We start from the raw sequence: 11,035 nt of genomic DNA on the forward strand, positions 1-11,035 counted from the left end.
TTTCCATGCATGCACGATAACACTGTGGCCTTAGGCGCCCTTTTAAAAACCGTACTGAGGTCTGCAAGTCTGTAATTTAACACATGAAAATGCACAGTAAGTAAAGCTGCAATTTCCTCACTGGTCAGCAGAATGTAGACACACTAGTCCCGTAGACTTAACATTTCATTTATCTGAGAGCACTTGAAATATTGCTGTCAATCCATTTTCATTATTTGTCTTATTTTTTTCTCCTCTCTCTGCGGCTTACAGGAGGCGAGGCTACGGCAGACAGGTAAGCATTCCTGTTGTGATGGGTTTTTATCTTCTTGTTGTGCCGGCACATTTTGTCACTCTCAAGGCTGCTCGAGGCAGCTTATATCCCATTATTCTTATCTACAACTCACTTGATGGGAAAACACTGAATGAGATTAAGAGGAGATCCTGCTGATAGGACTTCTGACACTGACATTACAGTTTAGGTTTGGTTTGAAGGTCCTCGATGCTTCTGTCAAAGAACAGATAAGCATTTTGGTTTTTCTCCTCTGGTGGCAAAAAAGAAGACACACAATCAGGGACCAAATAAAGTGGCTCTGTTAGATAATGTTTGACATCAACTATGTTTCATCTCCTCTGATTTATCTACAATCTATCAACATCCAACAAAAACAGGATGTTGCATTTTTGATGCTCTTTCTTAACCTCATTCCCTGTTTTCCCTTGCTTTCATTCCATTATTGTATCCACCCTTAAACCTTACTCCTCCTTGATGTACAAAGGCATTAAAAAGAAGAGTGGCCTACTTTTTCTTCCTTTAATCTAAAATGTATACATTGAACTCTTCCTCGTGTTTGTGTCTCTACTGACCACCCCTTCCATACCTTATCCTTCTTCTCTACTAATCTTTGGCAGCAACAGCAACTGCTGAGGCCATCTCTTCTGAGACCTGAGGTAGAAACACTCCTCTCTTTCTCTTAATGCTCAGGGATTGTGGTTGTACTGCTGTATACTCACCCTGCTCATGCTGCCTCCTCTTCTTCTGTCTCTCTCTCTCTGAGGAACGCTGACTAATTTCTCTGTCTGCCTTTCTGAAATGCAGGAGCTCTCTATGGAGTCAGGCATCGACCCGGGCCAGGACTACTACACGCAGGACTACTATAATTACGACCAAGGGTGAGCATGTAGCCCTCTGACAGTCACATCCCTCATCAGAGTTACTTTAAATCCATGGAACTGATCTCTAACAAATTTTTTAGAGTAAAATAATGTCTTTGTTAGGACTTATTTGTTCTAACCTTGTCTTTGAGTTCACTGCGCTTCAGTCCTTTAGAAGAGTATTTAGAATAGTATTTTAAAGAAGTGCACACTGAAATTATGAGCACAACTCCTGCTGCCCCTTCAGCAGATCGCACCATCCGTGCGTTTAGCCTCTCAGCTCCCGTCAAATGAGATCAATTATGCTGCCCTGAGTCTGTGAAAGTGTTTTCCCATGGTTTAATGGATAGAAGGTGTTTTGGCTTGCCTTACATTGCCCATATGGTCTTAAAGAGGAAAAACATGAGACTCAAAGCTGTAACAGCTGTTGAGAAATTGTTATTCATTAAAAGCCCTGACTCTGTGGCAGGTGACTTGCACCACTCGGGGGAATTATGCTGCAATTTTATCAAAGACAGAGAAGCTTTTACACCTTAAAGGATGAAATCGCAGAGAGGAAATGTGACAAATGTTAAAAAGTGTCCATATTGAAATTAAGTGTTGTAATTGCCTCTATGGTTACTTACCGACCTACCTGTCATCTTTGCTAGCTCTAATTATCTCAGCTTTTGCTCGAGGTTTCTGAATCACACTTGCCCTCGCTGGAACGAGACGTAATTATATTTTAATGGCATGTCACAAAGTTCATCGCAAAAGCTGCTGCTGCCAATGAGTGTACCATCACTATGACCAGATGCCTTTGATCTGTTCCCATTTGCATTAAGGAGTTCACAAAAGTGGTCAGGCTTTTAGATCCAGCAATCATTAGACTGTGCGGTCCATACAGGCGCCCTCATGCGATCAGGAGGTGGCAATGACAACAATTTTCCTCTCTGATTCAATGTAGTAGAACAGATCCCTTTGAAGATTACTTTGTGGAATTTGAATGCTTTTATTAAGAGAGTAGGTCAGTGGGTAGAGGCGGAAACAGGGAAGAAAGAGTGAGGAATAAAATGCAGCTGCTCTTTATATGGGGAGCACACTTTAACCACTAAGCCATAGCTAGTATCAAAGATCCAAGCATATTGAGGGCACCCATCACACTAAAACAGATCACCCCGTGGTAGACTGTATATTATTTCTGATATATGTCAAAATAAAAATGAAAGGGGACACAGTATTTGCAGTGAGTGGTCCAGAACTATGGAACGATCTGTCTGAGCAGATCAGGTCTGCTGAGTCAGTGATCTCTTCTTAATCCCTTCTTAAAACATACTTAAATTGCAGAGCCTTCCCTGATTTTACCTAAACTTTATATTATTTTTTACTTGAGTTTGACCATTAAAATAAATACATTTTAAATGTTTAAAGTTATTTTAAATGCATTTTATATCTTTTAAATTATGTTTTATTTCTTGATCTTGCCTTGTGTGATTTTATGACCTGCTTCTTTTATTTTGCTGTCCATGTAAAGCCCTTTGTAACCTATTTTTTGAAAAGTGGTATTATGTTTAGTATTTGCACAGTACTCACATCATTTTCTGTAGATTTTAACTCAGATAAACTGAGACTACAGAAAATCATTAAAACATGTTTTTTTCCCTGTGTTTAATTCAAATGACTTTTGGCAAAGCAGCATCCTGCTATGTGTCAACAGTGTCCATGGATAGATAGTCTTATGCAGTGTTACATAAGACCCCCTGATGACAGCCATGCAGCCAAACATAATCTGGAATAAAAGACACATTAGGGAAGAGTACTGTAACTGAGTTTATTCCAGTTTTAGAGGCTTTCAGGCCTTACTAATGTCAGCAGACTCACATCTCTGCACATTTTTGCCATCCATTAGAATTTTTTTCCTGTAACACCCCGCCAAACCTCCATCCATCCATTATCTATATACCCTTCATCCCACTTGGGGTTGCGGGGGCTGGAGCCAATCCAGGCTTTGGGCTAGAGGCGGGGTACACCCATGAGAGGTTGCCAGCCAATCACAGAGATGACACATAGAGACAAACAACCTGACATAGTCACACTCACACCTACGGGCGACTTCAGAGTCGCAAATTAAACTAACAAGCATGTCTTTGGACTGTGGGACAAAGATAGAGGAAACTGTACACATGGGGAACATCAAGACTCCAATCAGATAGCCCCCAGCCAGGAATTGAACCAGAAACCTTCCTGCTGTGAGGTGACAGAGCTATCCACTGCACCACCATCCAGCCCTTATTTTGATTTGATATGTGATTAAAGCTGGGGTTGGTAATCAGATTTAGATACACTTTTTGTTATACTGGTTTAAATGATCTTTATGTCCTGATGGCAATCAATACATAATGTGTTCTTAAAAAAGAGTGAAGAAAAGCTGCTATCTACAGCCGGAGAAAACCTGGGAAAACACCAACTAATCACGGTTTTTGGGTGCCAAAATTTTAAACAATCAAATCCCATCCTGCCGTTCTGCCCACCTCCTGCACGTACATTTCCCCGGCGTGTACTCCTCGTCCCCGTCTCCTGCCTCTGATTCCCCTGCCTCTATTTACTGCCCCTCACGCTCAACCTCAGGCCTGTCCCCTCTGACCCGATGAGGTGCTTTTCTCAGGACTGTAGTCCAGATCAGAGTCTAAAAAGCTCTCACCACGGGGGCTCTGACAAGCAGAAGAATTAATGACATACCTGATTGAAGATATTGCAAATTTAAAAAAAAGGGATTAATAATCCTCACTAATTTGACAGATGCCACTCTGATATTCATGTTTATCAATAATATCATATTTAATCTAAAAAAAAGCAAAACAGAGATTATGATGTTCAACACAGTCCCAAATTTTTTCATTAATAATCATAACTATTGTCTGCCGGTGCTGTCTGCTTCATTTTGGGAACCAACAAAACTATCAGGACATGGTCAAGGTTGTCTATCAGTACATTTAATAACTGTATTTTTTTCCATATTTTATCTAAATCCTTTTCCAGGTACGACCTTCCTCAGTACGGCAGTCGGAGGCGGCTGATAACTCCCATGTATGATGAATATGGAGAGGTGATTGTGGAGGATGATGGGTATTTCTACAGTCCTCATGGCCCCGAGGTAATACCTCTCCTTGGATGGGGATTTTATACTCTCTATGAAATTGTCAATAATTATTATGTGTCCATTGTGTTTTATTGAAACAGCAGTATAAACCATATGTTACATATCAGAAGTGTGGCTTTTCATCATAAAAGAGGTTGCTTAATGAAATATGACTGTCTTAGGGCCGTGGCAGAGGCAGAGGCCGCGGCCGCGGCGGCATGCCGGGTAGAGGCCCAGGAAAGAGGGTTGCATTTAGGGACATGCCGCCAGAGGATGAAATCGAACAAGCTGAGCCAGCAGAGGAGGGTGAGCCTTCTAAAGCTGCCAAGAGACTAAAGTCTGTCATGAAACTCAGCAAACTGTTGGCGGCAAGCAAAGGAGGAGAACAGCCATCTGATGCCGGTCCTTCTGGCCCGTCTCCATGGAAGAAAGCCAAGATGTTCAAGATGTTTGGTGCAGGGAAGAAGGACAAGGATTACGCCAAACTGATGTCTGCTCGCCGTATTGACAGCCAGGAGAGTCTGACAGATGGACCGGCACTGACGGGCCCCATCGATAGCAAGTCCGACACCCGCAGTCGGCTTGGCAAAGTTTTAAAGAAAATCAACCTAAGCAACAGGTTGAAGATACGGAGGAAGTCTCAGAGTAGCGTTAGTCGAAGTTCAGCCACAGGCAGCGAAAGAGACGATGAAGCTTCACAAGCGGCCAGCGAGGATGATAAGAAGTCTAAAGTGTCTATTAGTGTGACAGAAAGTGAGCCCGAAGCAGGTACAAGCAGAAGCAGTAAGGAAAAAGACTCTGATGAGGAATCCTCTGAGAAAAGCAGCATTGATAAAGATCGTCTTAAAGTAGATTTGGATCGTGATGATGCCAACGAAAGCACTGTGGACTCAGAGGAAGAGCCTGAGGAAGAGCCAGGGGATTCTGATGAGGAAAGCAAGTCCAAAACGGAAGATGAAGAAACCGAGAAGGAATCTGTTAGCGAGAAAGAATCTGGAACTGAAAAGGAATCGGAGTCAGACAAAGAATCAGAGTCAGAGAAAGAGTCAGAGTCTGAGAAAGAGTCTGAATCAGGGAAAGAAACAGAGTCAGGAACAGAAACCGGTACAGGGACAGAGAAGGAAACCAGCACAGAAAAAGGTTCAGCAACAGAGAAAGACTCTGACGAAGAGTCTGAAGAGGAAGAGGCTTCAGGGAGCACCAGAGAAAGCGGGTCCTCTGCCCGGTCTTCTGTGCGATCATCGGCTACTGAGGCCAGTAAGGGGAGCAGTGCGTCAGGCGCAAGTGGCAGCGGTAGCAGAAGCGGAAGTGGAAGTGGAAGTGGGAGTGGAAGTGGAAGTGGAAGTGGAAAAGGAAGTGGGAGTGGGAGTGGGAGTGGGAGTGGAAGTGGAAGTGAAACCGGCAGTAGGAGTGGTACAGAAAGAAGTGCAAGTGCAAGTAAGAGTGGCAGTGGTAGTGCTAGTAAATCTGGGTCTGTATCTGGCTCAAGTGTTAAGTCATCTCAGAGGACGAGATCCTCAGAAAGTGCAGTAACCTCTGAGAAATCCAGCGAGGAACTCAGTGAGGCAGAATCAGGAACAGGGACTGCCAGCGAGGCAGAGTCAGGATCCGGATCCGGATCAGGAGGTGAGGAATCTTCATCTCGTAGGTCCAGCCAGAAAGAAAAGTCAGAATCAGAGTCCATTGGTGGGTCTTCATCTGGAAGTCGCCACATGACAGATCAGAGTTCCTTGGGAAGTGGAATGAGTTCAGTTGGTTCCCGGTCCACCAGTGGTAGCAGGCGATCCCAACAGTCCTCCCTAAGCCGCGGGAAATCTGAGGAAACAATCACAGAAGAGAGCGAAGAAGAGGAAGAATCTGAAACCGCAGACGAGAGCAAAGAGTCGTCAGGCGAGCTCAGTGACGCAGCATCATCCAGGAGGTCCAGTGTGTCATCCGAAGAACCCGGCCCCTCTGCCCCTTACACTGCCCCGCCTTACAGCTCTGAGATCAGAAGCATTAGTGCAACCTCCGGGGAGACATACGGAGGCCTGTCCCCGATCACTGAAGTAGATGAGGACGCCATCTCCTCCGACAAATCTCCATCCTCTGGCTCTGGATCAGAGACCGGGAGTGCAACAAAGAGTTCTGGAGAAACAGAAGAAACATCAGATGCTGATTCAGAGTCTGAAGGAAACTCGACTGCCTTCTAAAGAGATGTATTATCCACTGTGAAGTAAGAGTGAATAAAATCAATTACCCTTGCATGGGAGTGAAGATATATTGCTTTCCACTACAGAGTGTTTCAAACGTCCACTTTTTTCTCGTTTACCTCTAGCAAGAAATAACTGATACTCTGCTGTGGGAAACCACCAGAGTGTTGCTCTCTTTCTTACATCTTTGACTTATTCTTCCCTCTGATGTGTTCTGAGTGTAACACATTTTGCTCTTGTTTCTGCTTTGCTGTGAGATTGTATACACTGTGGTGCTATCTGCCTGGACTGAATGTTTGACTGAACACTTTCTAGAAATATTCGTAATTACTCTTTTGCATAAAAAGCAAGAACTTCTCGCCATAAATCACTTCTTAAGATACTGGAGAATACAATCTGGTTTGTTCTTTTTTACTAAAAGATATCCTCTTGCATCTGAAATAGCATGGATATTCCCTAGTAAAACAGTTCCTTGCATTCATTAAAGTGCTCAGTTATATAACAGAAGTAACTGCATTTTATGGTCAAATGTCAGTATTTGCTTCTGATCTTCATTGAAATTAAAGAAAAGGATAGTTTTTTTTTCAGTAATTACAGTCTTCAAATCCCTGAAATGATTTAAATTGACCTAAATCAAAGGTTTTTCAACTAACTTGTAAATATTTTGGATAGTTCTGCAGAACATACTGAACATACTAAATAACCCTGTGTTATTAGCAATTGGCAACCTCCGGTCTCAAACTATGAAGCCCATGCGGAAGTGTTATAAACTGCAATTCATCGAGAATCTGCTTGAGGCTGGTTGCAGAAACACTGGAAACCACGTAGTCACCAATTCAAAAAAGACGATCTTTGCAGCATTAATAAACATGTTTACAGCCTGGTTCAAAAACGGCTTGGCTCTACATAGCTAATTTCTCTATCGGCACACACTGTATGGGGGGTGAATTTTTCTAACGCGACGGTTCAGAAGATATTAAGATTACGAGTTTTTGCCCAAATAAGGACATGACTGACTTGACTCCCAGTCGGGAACACGCAGGCTGTTTCCGAAATCGCCTACTATACTAGCAGTACGTACTGATATGTCCAAAATTCAGTGGGCTATGTAGTAAGTAGTATGTGAACAAGAGCAAAATCTGCAGTATGCCAAAACTCCCCGGATGTCTACTGATTCGGGAAAATATCTCAGTGTGCATCGGACCAGTCTGCCTCGCGTACTGTTTCCCATAATGCATAGCGCTCGTTCTGCTTTTTCTTTTTCCTCATTTTTTGACGGGAGGAAATCCGTTTTTGGGTTCTGTGAAAGTTATCAAATTACATATAAACCACTTCCTAACTTTTTAAATCATAAATGGATGCTAAATAAGCATTTTATTTATCAGCTTCGCCGTTGTTTACTTCCGCTTTCCGAAACCGGAAATCCAGCGAAGTCTGGCTCAGCATGCTGCATGACAGATCGGACAGAACAGTCATACTACATACTAAATTCAAACGCAGTATGTAGTAGGCAATACCTACTGCCTACTACATTAGTAAGTAGTATGTAGCAGGCCGTTTCGGAAACAGCCATAGCTGTTGGCTGAAAGGCTCAAACTCCGCCCCTTTACGTCACACTCTGCCTGGTTGAGTTCCCCATTTCCAATATGGCTGCCGCCATCGATTGGCTTCAAAACAGCGCCCAGGAACAGATGGGTGACATGACGGATACTACGTCCATATTTTATACTGTCTATGGTTATTACCTGCCTTATTTACGAATCACCTGAAACGAAATTCCGCCAACATTATGCCTTTGTACTTCCACATTGTGCCCTGAACCATCATACCATTGGTGTTCTGGTGTGTGATTAGGCGTCTTGTTTCAAAGTTGCGGAAGCACAAGTGGTACGGCTTGTAACACAGCAGAGGCACCACAAACACACAGCGCTGTTACGCCCTACGCTAGACATCGCCACCGTCTTGTCCCCATTCCACCTGTTCTTACCTCTGAGTGGGGATCAGAGGAAAATTCACTTCGCCCCACCATTACTACTGCATGAGTTACACATTGCAGACAAGGAGTAACAGGGGTGTAAATGTCCTGCCTTCAAATGGCAGTATGTAAGAGCCATAAGTCTGAATTGCAAGGGAAAACCTGATCACACACATCTTGTCAAATTAATCTGCGTAAAATAAGTTTCAGTTAGAATCAAATTTGTAAACATCGCGGCAAATACATTAGCTCACATGAAACAGTGGAATCTGTACATCAGGGTCTAGGAAGTTTTCTTTCATTATTTGAACAAACTTAATACCTACAAGTTAGTCACAAGAAATTGGTTACTTGGTTTCATACCACTGAATTAGGCCAGAGTGAAGCCTCTATGTAACTTACTATCTATTTTTGGACTGAGACTCACCAGAAACAGATGAATGGGTGCGATATACCAAGAATTGCTACCCTCTACATTGCAAACGATAAATAAAGTCTTAACTGGATGTCATTTAACGCATATGTCATTGTCACACGAGAATAGACAATACTGATGGGTTCAGAGATTGTTGAATCTCTAACCTCCCCTTTCTCAGGTTGTCTGATAAATTAGCCTCTTTCTTCAAGGGAGTAAATTATGGCGAGAATTTCTTGTGAACACTGTGGTTGTTTGTGGGGACTATAAGAGAAAGGTTTCTATTCTATCTGCTTAATAGAACTAAACGTTAACTGACTCTACTCCTCCTCAGGTTGGGATGAAGAAGCGGATTAAGCTGGTAGTAGATCGGGAGACTGAAACCAGCTCTACAGGAGAGGAGAGCACCACAGAAACTCAGCGAAACAGACTCCCTAACAGCCACAGTAACATCAACGGGAACATCTACCTCTCACAGAACGGCACTATCGTCCGAACTAGACGACCACCGCAACTCAACAACATGAAGGCGGGCTCTCCGTGCCGGCTCGGTAAGCATTTTAGAAAACTAGACAAGTTGGGAGTGACTCACGAAGAACCTCCTCCAGGTATTAGCACTGAGGACACAGGAAACAACACAGAAAACGGGACGGGTACGTGTGTTCCCTCTAACCTCGACGTCAATTTAAACACTCAGTCCTCCTGTGGCACGCTGGGATCCACCAACACAATCCTTCGAAGTTTTGGGTCCAGGAACAATATTGCCAAGAGCTTGATTGACAGGAACAGCATTGGCCCTTGTGTCAATGAGGAGCAAGAGACTCCTGTTGATAACCACAAGGCCAGCAGGGAGACACTGGAGTCCCACAGCGACCACACGTTATCAGATGAGGAGGAGTTGTGGATGGGACCCTGGAACAGCCTGCACATACCAATGACAAAACTCTGACTGGCTATGCAGGAGGTTTCTTTTCTTTTTGTTATGTTCATGTCTTTATCATGTCACTTTTGTTTAGAGAATTATCATTTAACAAATGATTGTGTGCCTCAGCTGGATAAGCTCAGATCACTGTTTTTGACAGATGATTGCACTTATAGTCAGATTTTATTTAACCATATTATGCTGAATCTTACTTTTACCAAGTGTTTATCACCGACAGGGCTATTACAGGCGGGAACATAGAGCTGCAAGGCAATGAGTGCCTCAAAGAAATGTCAAATTTTTCATGAACTGTGCTTGACTGTCATTTTTTAACTCTTAATTTAACACAGAAGACGGGCCTATTTTATCGAGTGATTTACTTTTTTTTCTCAGTCTTGTTTTTTTCCATTGACTCCACTATGATGCTAAAGTTATTTACAGAGAAGTCATGGTGAACATATGAAGAAATTGTGATTATATAGTATACGATGAAGTAAAAGAAAATTATTTTGCTAATAGCTTAAAAATGATTACAATTGTCATTGATTATTTTATGTTGTGATCACTTGACAATGTTTTTGGAAAATTTCTGAAAAATCTATGAAATTATTTTTGTCTATTTTGTATCTAACAGAGATGGAGAATCTAACATATGACATTAAAGTTATAACACCCACTAGAACGTCATCGCTGTGTTCCAGCAGTGATTTATGACAGTACGATCAGGTTTTTATATGGATATTTGTAACTATAGAGAGCCGTATTTTCAACCCCTTTATGTTATGTAAATTTAATCTACGAGTGATCATTTATTCACTAACACATCAGGAGCCCAGACAGTGTGGAAAGGACTACTAAGACGTGTACCAGATCCAACAATAAAGCTTATTTGAATGTGTTTTCTGAGGCATAATCCCAGGCCTTGGCTATTTCTGCTGCTTCACCCTTTCCTCAATGTCAAGTGCTTTAGCAACCAGCAGAGTGTTACCAGCAGCGCACAGTATTGAAGATATTAAAGTGCATCATTGTTTGTCTGTATGACAAGGTGAAGAATGCTTTTAGTTATAAGACACAGTCCTTGAATAGCATAAAGGGGACGGGTGTTGAATGTAAGGCAGCGCACAGCAGTCAGCTCATAAAAATACAATGTCTGCAGAGAAAGAGGTCTGTCAGGATGAAGCCTTTTTTGTGCAGCCTGCTTTCACTCAAAAGAAGGGCAGTGACAGGTCACCAAACACAGGGTTACAGATAGCTACTGTATCTCTGAAAAGCAGCGGGA

At 42.6% G+C, this 11,035-nt stretch overlaps 1 protein-coding gene and 1 pseudogene across 1 annotated transcript; both read left to right on the forward strand.

Annotated features, from left to right (window-relative positions):
- The window catches only part of LOC117812101, a 294,303-nt pseudogene extending 285,021 nt beyond the window's left edge, over positions 1 to 9,282 (forward strand).
- Positions 8,133 to 10,669, forward strand: LOC117812102. The gene has a single exon (XM_034682705.1). The coding sequence runs from the start codon at positions 9,175 to 9,177 to the stop codon at positions 9,781 to 9,783; it is 609 nt and encodes a 202-aa protein (XP_034538596.1). The 5' UTR covers positions 8,133 to 9,174; the 3' UTR covers positions 9,784 to 10,669.
- Positions 10,670 to 11,035: the final 366 nt, after the last annotated feature.

The sequence above is a fragment of the Notolabrus celidotus genome, chromosome 4, assembly GCF_009762535.1.
Source record: "Notolabrus celidotus isolate fNotCel1 chromosome 4, fNotCel1.pri, whole genome shotgun sequence".
In the NCBI taxonomy this organism is placed as follows: Eukaryota; Metazoa; Chordata; class Actinopteri; order Labriformes; family Labridae; genus Notolabrus; species Notolabrus celidotus.